The sequence below is a fragment of the Hevea brasiliensis genome, chromosome 3 (genome assembly GCF_030052815.1).
Source record: "Hevea brasiliensis isolate MT/VB/25A 57/8 chromosome 3, ASM3005281v1, whole genome shotgun sequence".
Lineage (NCBI taxonomy): Eukaryota > Viridiplantae > Streptophyta > Magnoliopsida > Malpighiales > Euphorbiaceae > Hevea > Hevea brasiliensis.
Window position 1 is genome coordinate 103,777,381 of NC_079495.1, and position 13,772 is coordinate 103,791,152.

A 13,772-nucleotide genomic window follows, 5' to 3' on the forward strand; every position below is an offset into this window, starting at 1 on the left:
TTATAGTTCATAATTTGAGTTGATGTAAAATTTTTAAATTAACCGGATGTACACTTTGAGTATAACAAAGTCTTACTTTATAACTCAAATTACTTGAATTTTAGAATTTCATAATTCTCAAATGTAAAATTTCTTAATTTAAATTATTTAAATTGAAAAATATCTCATAGAGAGTTACAGTGCTCGCAAAATAAAGTCCACAACCCGACGGGGAGATCACGTTAACCAGGTAATATCAAATCCAAATCCTTCTTCCTGTTTGTAATCGTAGCTTCATTGAAGCTAGCCCCATCGGTCCACCATCAAAAATGGAAACCTGGTTTCTGATCCTCGTCACCATCTCCATCTCTGCCCTTCTGAAGCCTATTTTCCACCTTTTATTTTCTTCCAAGAATTCCCCCTACAGCCTCCCTCCAGGCCCCTTTAAGTTCCCCATCATCGGCAACATTTTATGGCTCCGTAAATCCTTCGCCGAAATCGAGCCCATCATTCGCTCGCTGCACAAAAAGCTCGGCCCTATGGTCACTCTCCACATCGGTTCTAACCCCACCATTTTCATCGCCGATCGCTCCCTAGCCCACCAAGCGTTGGTCCAGAGTGGTGCAGTTTTTGCTAATCGTCCACAGGCTCCTGCTACTAATAAAATTTCCACTAACAATCAGCATAATATCAACTCGTCCTTCTACGGCCCTACTTGGCGCCTCCTCCGCCGGAATCTTACCTCAGAAATCCTCCATCCTTCAAGGGTCAAGTCATACAATCATGCTCGCAAGTGGGTTCTGCAAATTCTCGTCAACCGGTTTGAATCGCAGTCGAAATCTGGAGATCCTGTTCGCGTTATGGATAATTTTCGGTACGCCATGTTTTGCCTGTTAGTCCTCATGTGTTTCGGCGACAAGCTCGATCAGAAACAAATTGAAGAAATTGAGAGAGTAGAACGTTCTGCCATTTTGAATGCTGTGAAATTCAATATACTCAATTTCATGCCAAGATTGACCAAGATAGTGTTTCGTAAACGTTGGTCACAGTTTTTGCAGCTTCTAAAGGATCGACAAGAAGTATTGATTCCATTGATAAGAGCAAGAAAGAAGGCCAGTGAAGAGCGACAGAGCAAGTTAAATGACAAAAAAGATGACTATGTCTTATCGTACGTTGATACCTTGTTCGATCTGCAGCTTCCTGATGAGAAAAGAAATCTTACAGAGAAGGAAATGGTGAGTTTGTGCAATGAGTTTCTTAACGCAGGCACGAATACTACTTCCACAGCCTTGGAATGGATCATGGCAAATATGGTAAAACACTCACATATTCAAGAGAAGCTTTTCAGAGAAATTAAAGGGGTTGTTAGAGAGGGTCAAGAAGAAGTAAAAGAAGAAGATTTGCAGAAGCTGCCATATTTGAAAGCAATCATTTTAGAAGGGCTAAGGCGGCACCCACCAGCACATTTTGTTTTGCCACATGCGGTGACTGAAGATGTAGTTTTGGATAAATATTTAGTACCCAAAAATGCAAATATAAATTTCATGGTGGCAGACATGGGATGGGATCCAGAGGTTTGGGAGGATCCCATGGCTTTTAAGCCTGAAAGGTTTATGGGTAGTGATAATAGCAGTGGAGAAGTGTTTGATATAACAGGGAGTAAGGAGATTAAGATGATGCCATTTGGGGTGGGAAGGAGAATTTGCCCTGGATATGGATTAGCAATGCTTCATTTGGAGTATTTTGTGGCTAATTTGATTTGGAAATTTGAGTGGAAGGCTATGGATGGAGATGATGTTGACTTGTCTGAGAAGCTACAGTTTACAATGGTAATGAAGAATCCATTACAGGCCCTCATATCTCCCAGATTCAAATAAAGCTTCATCTCTATTTTTTTAGATTTCAGTCTGTATCACTCGAAAAGTTCTTGGGCAGCAGGAGATGCTGCGTCTGTTGACAACAGACAAGTTATGTATGTTGTATGCGTTAACCTAAAAAAAATAAATTATTGCAATTAAAAGTAGTGAATAATTGGTTTTAGTTTGTTTGCTTTATATATTTAAACTAATTCAGAAGCTGAATCTGTTGAAAACAAAAACCATTCAGATCGAAATAATCTTCCAAGCAATGTGAGAAATCCAGAAGCTCAAAGTTCAGGCTGTTCAAGTGGTGGAAGACTCTCAATTTCCATTCACATATGAAGTTCGTTCATACCATGTACCATGTGGAAAAAATGACCTGATCATTTATGTCAACCTTGAAGATATCTGGGCCTGAAATTGATTCTTCATCATCAGAGTAAATTCTAGCTTCTCTGATCGATCAACGCCCTCTCCGTCCATAACCTTCCACTCGAAATTCCAAATCAAATTAGCTAAAACATAAACAGTACAAATTATCCTCCCAACCCCAAAGGCATCATCTTGATTTCTCTACTTCTGCTGTAATGCCAAAAGCTTCTCCTCCGCTTTTGAGAAACCTTACAGGCTTGAAAGCCATTGGATCCTCCCACACTTTCGGGTCCCAACCCATCTCAGCTACCAAATCCCTTTCTTGGGCATCACGTATTTGTAGACACCGACCTAAGTTGGGTTCAAGTGAGGCACTGGGCCTCTGAAAATTTTAAAAATTTTCAGGGTAAAATTGTAATTTAATTAAAAAAATAATATTTTCTATTATCCGCATGGAATCGTTGAAATATTTTAAAAATTATCAAAGGGAATTTTAACATAATTTTCTCTTTTTTTTATCAATATAAATTTTAGTATTTTTTTTTCTTATTATTGTTAAAATTTCTTCTTTATTAAAGTTTTTCATACTCAAATAAAAAAAATTTTATAATATTAAAAATTAGAACTGTCATTTATTTTATTTAAATTATAATTTTAATTAAATTTACTTCTATTATTATTTTAAAAAATAAATTTAAGGTAAATTGTACAAAATTTTTAATTTGAGACTATCGATATATTTATCCTAATAATTCTAATTTTAATAATTTCATTCAATTTTCTTCAACAAAATAATGGTAACTAGAGAGATTAAAATTAGTACCCATAATTATGTCTTAATTTTAGTTAACTAAATCAAATGAAAAGCTCAATTTTGATCAATCGAATATAATTACACCAACTTAATTAATATAATCTAAATTTATAAAATTAAAATAATTAAATTAAATTATAATTTAAAAAAATTACATTTTTTTTATTAAGCCTTTATTTTTAAATAATTATGATGAATGTAGTTTATATATAAAATTTATAGTTGCGCACAACTAAAATCTGTTTTTATTATTTTTTAATTAAGATTTAAATTTAAAATTTTATAATTTTAAAAATAATTCTAATATTATTTATTAATAATTATGATATTAATATATATTCGTTAATTTTAAATAATGGATTCATGATGTCAAAATAAATTAATGGATTCATAGTTTTTGGGCCGCAAAGCACAAATATTCATCTCTCATAAAGCCCCTAAGCAAACAATCTACATAAAGGGAATCCTAATCCGTTCTCTTCCGAATATAGATCGAACGAAATTCGAAATTTGAAATACTATAAGAAGGGGAGGGTGAGAGAGGGAGATGGAAACAGCATCCAGCGATATGAAGAATTTCTACCGGCAAAGGAAGAGCAACAGAGGTGGCATCACAAAGTCCTCTTCTAAATCAACCTCTAAGTCCAAGAAGAAATTGCCCAAACATGCTATCGGCTCTGATATCACCCAGCCTATGACCCTCATTTCTCACGGCGCACCGGATCTTCAAGGTAGTCCTTTTTCTTTCTGCTCTGTTGTGTGCTTCTGTTATTCTGTGTTTTTCTTGTTGGTTATATTTTTGGGGCTTATTTATTGCCTTTCTGTAAAGGGTTTTTATTTTTTTGAAAAATTCAGTCTTGAAATTGGTAACAATTTGAGGTTTAAAGAAATAAAGTTTCTTTTTTTATTGAACTGATAATAACTTTGGAGAGTTATAATCATTTGGAATTAGTACATGGTTCGATTGCAGTATATAATTTTCTGGATTAGTAAATATCATTATTCAAGATTTTGGTGCTGTTTTCTTGGTTTTGGTAGATGATTATGACAAACATGAAGAAGTGCTGAGGCAATTTGACATGAACATGGCATATGGGCCGTGCCTTGGGATGACCCGGCTGGCGAGATGGGAGCGTGCTCAACGTTTGGGTCTGAACCCACCTGAAGAAATTGAGTGTCTGTTGAAGGGCGGAAAAGTTAACTCAGATTGCCTGTGGGATGGCCGTGTTTAGAAGTTACTAACAATATGCGTGGTGTGTTGTGTGTTATTAGAATCTAATGTATTGCTAGTTTTTGTGGTTTTATTTGTAATTTTGATGTTCAGCCTCTGGCTGTTCTGTTTGTATGTTTAAATGCCATGTTGAAGTAATGACTTTGCTGTTCTTAATGGAGTGATTCTTGATTTGCAATTTCAATTCGTCCATATTTCTTATGTTATCTCTCTTGCTTCTTGGAGCATTTCGTATAATAGCAATGTGGTTAATTATTCTATTATAGCTTGATAGAGAATACTTTTCAGAATTAACAAAAGAATGCACTCTGTTATTCATTGGTTCTTTCTTGTTAGGTGTTGTGTGTTGATGAATTTGAACAATTGCGGGGATGGGAAAAGTAGCCCTAGTAATTTATCAGCTTCTTATTACTGTAAGCGTTTCTACTTTGAAGTAACCCAAATGAGTCCATGAGGTAGAGGTGTTCATATTTTCAATTTAGGGCACACTAAATGGGTTTATATATATATATATATATATATATATATATATATATATATATATATTTATCATCGATGTATTTTGGTAATCATCATCATCATCATTGTAAGTATTGATGGTTCATAGAATGTTTTAGAAGCATTATTTTGCTACTATGTTCTTGATAGCCAGGAGAGCATTATTTTCAGCTTTCTGAGACGGATTTCTACCAGCCTAAGGACAATTTTTCTTCCTGGTTTTCTCTTTTGATCTTCTTCTACATCGAATCCTGTCAATGGATAGTTGCTGTTTCAAATTAAACATTAAAATCATTTGAACCAATCTCATTTAATAATAACAAGAGGTTTTTGGCATTGTTAATTGATTTTCGCCTTGGATTGTTGAGATCTATTCTTTGTTTATGCTGTCACCTGCTATAAGTATTACTTAACACTGAATACCAAATGGCAAATGTTGTGAAAAATATTGGTTGTGAAATTGTTTTCTAGTTAGAATTGTACAGATGACAATTCTTCAAGTGTGAAAGAAGAATGTCTTCATATGTTCAGTGATAGCCTGCAGCAGCGGACACCGTAGTTGATTATTCTTGTAAGAAAAGAACCTTATGACCAGTTATTGTAAAGGGTTCTGAAGTTCAAATTTTTAAGTGAACTTAATTCACTTTGTAATTTAGATATAAATGTCTATGATCAACCTAGTTACTAAAAATTTTTCCAAATTCATTGCTTGGATAAGGTGTATAATGTCCCAGCTGAACTATTGCCAATTTACCATGAATGAATAAGTGTAAAAAATTGATAATTGAATTTTTTTTTTTTTTGTTTTGAGTAGGGAGAATAGGAGAATGAAGACTCAATATATGCCTTCACCCATAGGACCAAAGCTAGGATAGGCACCTGATAATTGAATTACATAAGAATAGATCACGAAACACATAGTGGTACAATAGATTGCCTAGAAGCATCTTACATGGAAATGCCTACAACTAAAACTAAATATACTATTTGTTAATCGATACATGAATGTGTAGCGAGATAATATATATATTGTAAAAGCCTAAAAAAAAAAAAAGAAATCCAGTCATTTGAATCCCTATAATTACTTACAGATCCTTTTTACCAGCGGTGGATTTCTTATCATCTGGAACACATGACGACCAGTAAATTGGCAAAAGTGTGCACACTGCCTGTATTAGAAGGGCACGGGGAAACCCGGAAAAATCATCTCCTGTGACCCCAACATAAGATGCAAGTGCAACACCAAAGTATCCACTCACTATCAATGCAAGTGCTATTGCAGATGCCACAAGGGCCATCAGTGATCCCTCGCACCCCGGTGGGCAGAGCTGTGCTATTAAAACATTAAAAGGCAGAATCTTAAAAAAGAACATGACCTCCAAGAGGCCTGAGAAAACAATGACATAGAATGTGTCTGGCACCCCCATATTCCGATAAAATCCCTTCACAAACAAAACATCAGAAACCATGAACACTGCCATCGTTGCCTGAATGGCCGCAATTAGTTTTCTTGCTGGAACTGTTTTCAAGTGATGATTGTAGATGATGCTCCACAGAAGCAATGCCGCCTGGCCAAAAACCTTAGAGATCCCTAGTAGTGATGAATCAATCTTCAAATATTGTGTTTGATAAAAGAACATTGTTCCTGTCAGTGCTGGAATCACAGCATAAGATGCAGCAAACCATGCTATTGAGTAAGCAACCTCAGGTTTTTTTAATGCAACAGAGAGCTGCGAAAGCTGTTTCATAATCCCAACATTTGTTGAACTCTTGGGGAGGCTAAGAGAGCTTTCACGGACAGTAATGGTTATGAAAAATTGGAGAGAAAGTATTAGTCCAAAAAAGAGAAACATAACTTGGGGGGAGTATCTGGTAATGGCTATTCCACCCAGAAGGTTTCCAAGGACACCACCAGTAGAGGAAGCAATCCAAACAAATGACTGGAGTTCACCAGAGGAAGATGATTGAGATTTTTTAGAGGAGGTAGTGGGCTGTTTTCCTATCTCTGCAACAATGGCATCATTTGCAACCTCAGCTATTGAAGCACCAAGATTACTAAGGAGAAGGAATATGCTGATACAGAAAATTGAGAGGGTTGAGGGTGGGAGGATTGTAATAGCTAGCCATGAAACTGCTTGTAAGAAAGCTGCAACAAATGAGCAAGCACAAATAGGGAGAAATTTTAAGTTACACTTATGAAAATCAAATACAAAATATTACACAAATGCAAAATTGTAGGCAATCAAATCTGTCAAATTATTGTGCTTGATTTCCCTCAATCAGAAAAAAAAAATTACAGCATCATTTTTGTTCCCAACCGTCATTTCTTAACTTGCAAGCACTCACTAATGTCCAAACAACAAAAGAAGATACTTGGGATAGTTCAAAAAGCTACGCGAGGATTCCAGTAACATTGCATGACAATACAATTTGAGTCGGTAATGAGAAGAGTTCAAGCAATAATTTGTATGCGAATGTGAAGAAATTTACTTGATTTGTGAATCCAAATAAAAATGGCTATTTATTATCAGAACTTAGGCAGCTTCAGTGCTACTGCAATTGCAAACAGTTTCACTGACCCCACCACAAACAATTTAAGCGAAAGTTTTCCATTTGCAATTTCGAAAATGAAAAAACACAGGACTAAGCATGGAAGATAATGCAGTTTTCACTCCATTGTCTTGTTACCATCATCTCTAGAAACTTAGAATCTTGCATCCTCGGCAATTGAATAAAGAAAGGCAGAAGAGAGAGGGTCTAAATAACAAGATCTACGAAGGCTGTAGAGCAATCTGGAATTCAAAAAACTGGAAATTCCCTTTGTAATTTCCATAGATTGGTCTACACACTAACCCTTGGGAATTATGAATAAAGAAAATGAACATCAATAAATTTTGGAAATTTGGATTTGTTCAGAGAAAGTTGGAATCAAGCTATAAAAAGCTAAAAGGGGGAAAAATCTAATCAAATTAAGCCCATCCACGCAAGAAAAAAACCAAAACAGACATCACCAAAAATAATCCAATAACAAAGGAAAGGTTGAAACTTGCCATTTACTGACCTCCAAAGACGATGTAAGGGATACGATGCTGGCTGGAGAAGTAAACGGCATCAGATACGACACCGTAGAGAGGCTTACCAACCATGGGCAGATTAGCGGAGTTCTGGAGGAGCTGAAGAGTGGAGGGGTCCACATTGAGGCCATCTTTCAAGAAAAAGTTGACAGCCATCCATGGAAAGCACCTGAAGCCCTGAACCCAGAAGCCGAGGCCGAGTATTCCCCGGATCGGGTTCGAATCAGGAGCAGAAGCAGAAACCATTTGATGAATGGAAGATTGGACGATGGTGATGGTGATGGTGATGGCGATGATGCAAGCGTGTAAAGTAAATGCAGAGTATTTGAAAATTTTTTGAGGGTGGAAAGAAGGAGAGGGCGGAAGTGGAGACACGTGGAGGAGGGAAAGAGAGGCGAGTGTGTGGATGTGTTATTCTTGTCCAAACGAAAGTGAAAAAACAGATCTGCACGTGTCATTGGGATGCGCTGGAACTGTATGTCTGTATCTGTCTTGTAAGACATTGAATGTTAACGTCATCCAGGTTTCCGCCGCTTTACACCTCTTTTTTTTATTTTTTATTTTTTATGCTTCGCTCGCTCTGTTCCACGTGTATTACTTCATCTTCATTTTTAAGAAGCACATTCTTGTAATTCAGGCAATTCCTGTAACAAAAGCATGAATGCCCTGTCAAAATTTACAATTGGGAGATAGGTAGTTTAAGAGTTGGCAATGGAGGATGCATTTTAACATTTGCAATGAGAGTGTAATTTAATTTCTAGTCGTAAAATGAAAAAGAAATAGTACGCAAATGGGGTGTGTTTTTATCAAACAGCCTTGCACAAAGGGGCGAATGAGCAGTCTATCCTCTCTGACTATAAACCACTTTACGCGTTGAGCTCTAGGATGCCCAACGGGTCAACCATTTATGAGAATTGACCCCCTGAAACCTTCGTCACTCCCTTACCGATCTTCTCTAACAACTTGCTCGGGACACCGCCTCTATCGATCAACTCAGGCAGCGATGGCAAGCTCAAACAAACACTAGTACAAACGCATATATAAAGAAGCTAAAACAAAAAACTAGCCTTCATTGAAACGAATCAGACCCTTTATTACAAAGAAAAACTATTCATTTCATACAGGAATTGTTTGCTGTAACTTCGATCTGCCTATCAAAAATCTGATTATTGGGCAACAATTGCATCACCAATTATTACAAATATTAACTAGACATCCCTATGCTAAATTTCTAGTATAATATCAATTACGACTAGCAACGTACGGTGGAAGTTCATCAAGTGATCTCCATACAAACATGCTCTCCAATTAAAACTTCCATGGTTGGAAAACTTTGGCTGCAATCCTGATCAAGCAATGGCACCTTTGGAGTCAAGATGAACTTTCATATTTCATGCTTCAGAAATAAGATCTTGGGACACCATCTCATTGAACTTCAAGTTGAGCCAAAAGCCAACTCTCTCAAGCATTTCAGAGGTGAGTTGTATCCGTATACTACAGTGTCTCTCCACAGAGCCATTCCTATTAAAATGAGGAAACGTATCATAGATGACCCTTCTTAGTTCAACAATCAACACTATTACCATGAGTCACTGGTAATGCAATTTTTTTCTTTCGAAGAAAAATGGGGAAGTTGGAAAGGAAAGGGTGGGGTAAGGAGGAACAATACACGCATATATCCAAAAACAAACCAGAGACACAGAGAGATAGAGGTGCAACCTATCCATGAAACCAAAAGAGCTGTTGCTGCAAGAAAGAATTCCCTGCTGATACTGTTGAAACTGAAATTACGGTAAAGTGTCGACATTGAAATCTTGCCCTAAGAATAATAAACATTAAACAATGACAACTGCACATGAAAGATAGCTTACCAGTACATGCATAAAATATTCCCATACCCATAAAAGAGTGCAGCCCAGGTCGACCCGGTGAACCTTGAACCAATACATTTGTCAAATACATTATCAGTCCATTGAAGCTTCAGCTAAAGACTCCCAATTATCAAAGACAACAAGAGGATCTACTATTATGACATAAAATAAGTGCCTCATTGAGATGCATCAATAAATTCAGAGCCAAGTATTGTGAGCAAAGCAAAATTCAATGTTCAGCAGTATTTCTTTCTGTATTCACATACAATTCAAATGAAATTAAAAAAAAAAAAAAAAGAAAATCCAGGATTCAGATTCAACATGTTAATTTCCTTTTCTTCCAAATAAATAGATGGATGACCAGTAGCAGGGCTGTTTGGGGCATTCTAAGTGCTTATTTAGACTTTTGGCACTTTAGAATAAATATGGCTATAGTTTAGATGGAGGACAAAATGGAAGTAAGGAGGATTATTGGAGGACTAGGCATTACCACATAAAATCGCGAATTAAGAGTGCACGTGGGATCATAAGTCCATTTCCAATCATAGCAAGCAGCATTGAGAAGGCTGATAAGCCTTTGATGTTCTCAGGATTCAGGAAATTTGTCCACTGAATAGAAATCGCTGTTCTTGGTCAGGTATGCATGTAAGATAAACATCAATAAGCCAACAAATTGAAACAAGGGGATAACAAAGATCACCATCTGTGAAACTGGCATCCACATGAAAAGAAGAGTTGCCGTCCATCCAGATATTCCTCCAACAAATTTAACACCTTTCTCTGAAAGCTTCCCTGTTCGTGCCTGCAAATCTTAGCCGCTGTAAGTCCAAAAAAATTCTGAATCCAAATGCTCATTTTCTTGCATAAAACAATAAACAATGGGAAAGAAAGGGAAGAAGCAAAAAATAAAAACCTCAAACTAGTTTTACAGGTAGAACCTCGAGTAGGATTACATTTAGAGTAAAGCCGTCTAATGTAAACCCAAGTTCCAACAAAAAAATTTTAAAGTGTTTGAAGAAGTTGCTGTACATCATTCCTGAGAGTTATAAGATCATTAACATTTTTCTCACAGTTTCTTATCCTGGAAATAGCCTCTGATAATCCGGTTAGAGCAATGCACCAACAGGAAATGGAAATCGCAAAAGCTTACCATTATAACAGCTGTTACAGCTATGACAAATGCTATTGCCCCAGGCAAGATAGTGCTTGGTATATATGGGACAAAAGTAGACCACATGACCTGTGCTCCAATTCATAAATATGTCAAGAGTGTGTTAACAAAACAGCTGAAAACTACATTAACATTTTCCTTCTCTAAACTGTCAAGATCAAGAAATTCATAAATTCTAGATAACCAGAAAACAGAATGGGTGCTCTAGCATCCGAGTGTGGATGTATATGTGCGAAAATTTAAAAAGCACCTGTGGAAGAGCTGAGAGTCCACCCACAGTTATAATATCTTCCCAAAAACGCCATATTCCAGCATTAAGCTTTCCGAGGTAATTGAAGAAATTCAACACCAGCCCAGTTGCCACAATCACTGAAGTGGCCACAAAGTGGGGCAGAGGCATAGCCTCTGCCATTGCAAGCTGAGTAAGAACTATATAAATGGAAATCACTCCCAGCGTTTGCACCACGATCACCTCAGTTTCCTTCTTTTTCACAAAGTAGGAAAGCAATGAAAGATTTCCAAGCAACCCAGTAAGCATCCCCTGCATTTACAACACTTCCTTCTTCACTTCATTAGAAAGGGTAAATTGTCAAGCCAATTAAAGAAAGATGCTTCAATATGAATTTACCAGCCATGGTACAGCCAAAAGGGCAATTTTATTTCCAGCCATTAGATTTTGTGCGTTGAGGATGATCTGAGGCATTTGAAGTAACAAAAATGGGATATTTGCTGCTCCGGCAAATTTCGCTGTCCACGAATCCCATTGTTCAAAGGTCTTACCGCGTTTCACATTCGCTGATCCCTTTTAAAATCCAAGAAAACCCCAATTCAAGTGAACCATTCAAAACCCAAAAAGGCAGGGGAGAAATACAATTCAACCATCAAAATAACATTACCTGGTGAAGAGAGTGAGGAACGTCGGAGTCTAGAGCGGCAACAGGAGATAGGCGGCGATAAAGTGAAGTTAGAGTATAGTGGGTATAACAATTAGAAGAGTTGTGAAGGGCAAAGGAAAGGGTTTTGGATGGAAAGGAATGGGAATGTAAAGGGAAATTTGGGAACAAAGAATATTGCTGGGATGGTGCTGTAGCTGCTAGAGGCACAACCAGACACCTGGCCATTACAGGAGCAGCCGGTAAACGGATTCAATAGAAACAGTAAAGAGCTTGATCAGATTGGAATATAAGAAGAAGAAGAAGAAGAAGAAGAAGAAGAGGAAGAAGGAGGAGGAGGAGGAGGAGAGAGTGTAGCAATGGCAACGTAACGTGGCGGATGGAGGAGGAAGATGAGTGGGAACTGGGAAGGGAGACTGTACGTTGAACTGAGAGAGTTTGCAAATCTCGGAGTGACACGTGGACGGTTCACGAGATATTTGGGAAGCCAATTGAGGTATTTATTGCGATTTGCGAAAGCGAGTGAAGTGAAATGTAAGGGTTGCTTTTACAGAGAGTGCGCTTGATGCGAGAAGCTCCGGAGGATCGGATCTTGATCTTCCTTTGACTCATTGAATGTTGACCCTTCGGAATTGTGGGTTGCCATGTGGCCACTATTTAATCTCCTCTCCAAAGTATTTTAACAAAAATATAGAATACTGAAAATTAATTATTAATTTACAATGAAGTCCCTAAAACATTAAAAAACTCGCATATTAATCTCTGAAATATTTAATTTTTAAAGCTTAATTTTATTAATAAATTAGTTATTATTATTTAAATTAACTGGTAATTAATTTATAATTTAAAATTAATCTTCAAAATTTTAATTTTATTAATAAAATAATTCTTTAAATTTTATTTTATTAACAAAATCATTTTTATATTTAAGTAGTTATTTATTTATTTTAAATTTTTACTAATAAAATAAATTTTAAAATATTAAATAGTTAATGATAGATATTAATTTGTTAATTTTTTATTTCAAGACTAAATTATTAATCAAAAATAAATCAAAAATTAAGTTGTTAATTTTGTTATATATTAAATATTTAATTGTAAATTATCCAAAATTAATGATCCCTAACAGTACACTAATTCCCTCATGAATCTTCCCAAAGGAAAGTTTTGGATTAAAAATTCCCAGCAAGATATATATATATATATATATATATATATATATATATATATATGGAAGATAATGATCAAGTCTTCTCTGCCACGGAAAACAGGTGCGAACGTTATGGTCTTTCATGGATGATGAAGTCTTATCCTATTTTTGTGCAGTGTAGAAGGGAGGTTTGGTTCTCATCACCTATACATTGGATTAAAAGGCCTAAGGCTCGATACAAGTCAGAGAAGGCCCAAGCCTTAAAAAAATACAAAACTAAGGTCTAAAAAATAAGAGCTCCTCTATCCAACAGCGAACAACTCGAAGCACATAACTGGCCCACTGTCAAAGGGGACCAAATCAACCCAATGGTGAACCAGTAATACGTAACAGGCCTCAAACCAAATCGCACAGCAGAGCGAAGGTCACGCAGCGTCAAATACTTGGGCAGAACCCTTCCCCACCGAAACACTAGAACTTGGGAAGATAAAATAAGGAAACAATTATAGCAAAACTGAGAGCAGTGGTGGGGCTTTTTGGCGTTCCACTCACGCCTTCCGAGACATTTTTCTCGTATTGGAGCTCAATAATTTACCCATCAAAAGCTTTTCTGTCCCTCTTCTGCAATGGAGCTGCGAACAACAATGTATCGACTTCCTTATGAACCTGCAACCAGCCATAATACATAACAGATCAAGAAAACATAACAGAAACAAGAAATGCAGATCAGGCAAAGCTCTCTCTCTCTCTCTCTCTCTCTCTCTGTGTTGAAGCTCATATCTGCCAAGAAAATAAAGACCAAATCTATTGGGAGAGCAACCCACAATTGGGCTGGGGAGAGGAAGAGCCACCCCAACCCA

The 13,772-nt window shown here is 36.6% G+C and overlaps 4 protein-coding genes across 7 annotated transcripts; 2 read left to right on the forward strand and 2 right to left on the reverse strand.

The window, feature by feature from the left end:
• The first annotated feature begins 172 nt into the window (after nt 1-172).
• Nucleotides 173-2,019, forward strand: LOC131178737 (cytochrome P450 89A2-like). The gene has a single exon (XM_058144350.1). The coding sequence runs from the start codon at nt 309-311 to the stop codon at nt 1,854-1,856; it is 1,548 nt and encodes a 515-aa protein (XP_058000333.1). The 5' UTR covers nt 173-308; the 3' UTR covers nt 1,857-2,019.
• Nucleotides 2,020-3,470: 1,451 nt separating this feature from the next.
• Nucleotides 3,471-4,439, forward strand: LOC110647439 (uncharacterized). Of its 2 annotated transcripts, none has more exons than XM_058144351.1 (2): nt 3,471-3,754; nt 4,053-4,439. In XM_058144351.1, the coding sequence occupies exons 1-2, from the start codon at nt 3,572-3,574 to the stop codon at nt 4,254-4,256; spliced, it is 387 nt and encodes a 128-aa protein (XP_058000334.1). In that variant the 5' UTR covers nt 3,471-3,571; the 3' UTR covers nt 4,257-4,439. The 2 variants fall into 2 exon arrangements, with proteins under 2 accessions (XP_058000334.1, XP_021656949.1); XM_021801257.2 differs by having other exon boundaries at nt 3,482-3,755; nt 4,063-4,439.
• Nucleotides 4,440-5,636: 1,197 nt separating this feature from the next.
• LOC110647443 (probable folate-biopterin transporter 7) lies at nt 5,637-8,245 on the reverse strand. Its single transcript, XM_021801259.2, has 2 exons — nt 7,815-8,245; nt 5,637-6,899 (listed from the first exon to the last, which is right to left on the reverse strand). Exons 1-2 carry the CDS (start codon nt 8,071-8,073, stop codon nt 5,839-5,841), a joined length of 1,320 nt encoding a protein of 439 aa, XP_021656951.2. The 5' UTR covers nt 8,074-8,245; the 3' UTR covers nt 5,637-5,838.
• A 632-nt stretch (nt 8,246-8,877) lies between these two features.
• Nucleotides 8,878-12,389, reverse strand: LOC110647444 (maltose excess protein 1, chloroplastic). Of its 3 annotated transcripts, XM_021801261.2 has the most exons (9): nt 11,766-12,385; nt 11,498-11,671; nt 11,120-11,410; nt 10,849-10,938; nt 10,399-10,500; nt 10,189-10,307; nt 9,699-9,761; nt 9,547-9,608; nt 8,878-9,348 (listed from the first exon to the last, which is right to left on the reverse strand). In XM_021801261.2, the coding sequence occupies exons 1-9, from the start codon at nt 11,988-11,990 to the stop codon at nt 9,263-9,265; spliced, it is 1,212 nt and encodes a 403-aa protein (XP_021656953.2). In that variant the 5' UTR covers nt 11,991-12,385; the 3' UTR covers nt 8,878-9,262. The 3 variants fall into 3 exon arrangements, with proteins under 3 accessions (XP_021656953.2, XP_021656952.2, XP_021656954.2); XM_021801260.2 differs by lacking the exon at nt 8,878-9,348 and having other exon boundaries at nt 9,355-9,608; nt 11,766-12,388; XM_021801262.2 differs by lacking the exons at nt 8,878-9,348; nt 10,849-10,938 and having other exon boundaries at nt 9,355-9,608; nt 11,766-12,389.
• Nucleotides 12,390-13,772: the final 1,383 nt, after the last annotated feature.

Excerpts from the sequence above, each read along its gene's own strand:
- LOC110647439 (XM_058144351.1), top strand. The coding sequence starts at position 3,572 with ATGGAAACAGCATCCAGCGATATGAAGAATTTCTACCGGCAAAGGAAG. Across the intron at positions 3,755-4,052 it reads ACGGCGCACCGGATCTTCAA|GTTTTGGTAGATGATTATGA; the intron begins GGTAGTCCTTTT and ends GCTGTTTTCTTG.
- LOC110647443 (XM_021801259.2), bottom strand. The coding sequence starts at position 8,073 with ATGGTTTCTGCTTCTGCTCCTGATTCGAACCCGATCCGGGGAATACTC. Across the intron at positions 6,900-7,814 it reads CCCTTACATCGTCTTTGGAG|CTTTCTTACAAGCAGTTTCA; the intron begins GTCAGTAAATGG and ends CATTTGTTGCAG.
- LOC131178737 (XM_058144350.1), top strand. The coding sequence starts at position 309 with ATGGAAACCTGGTTTCTGATCCTCGTCACCATCTCCATCTCTGCCCTT.
- LOC110647444 (XM_021801260.2), bottom strand. The coding sequence starts at position 11,990 with ATGGCCAGGTGTCTGGTTGTGCCTCTAGCAGCTACAGCACCATCCCAG. Across the intron at positions 11,672-11,765 it reads TTCCTCACTCTCTTCACCAG|GGATCAGCGAATGTGAAACG; the intron begins GTAATGTTATTT and ends GGATTTTAAAAG. Across the intron at positions 9,609-9,698 it reads AATATTTTATGCATGTACTG|TTTCAACAGTATCAGCAGGG; the intron begins GTAAGCTATCTT and ends CCGTAATTTCAG.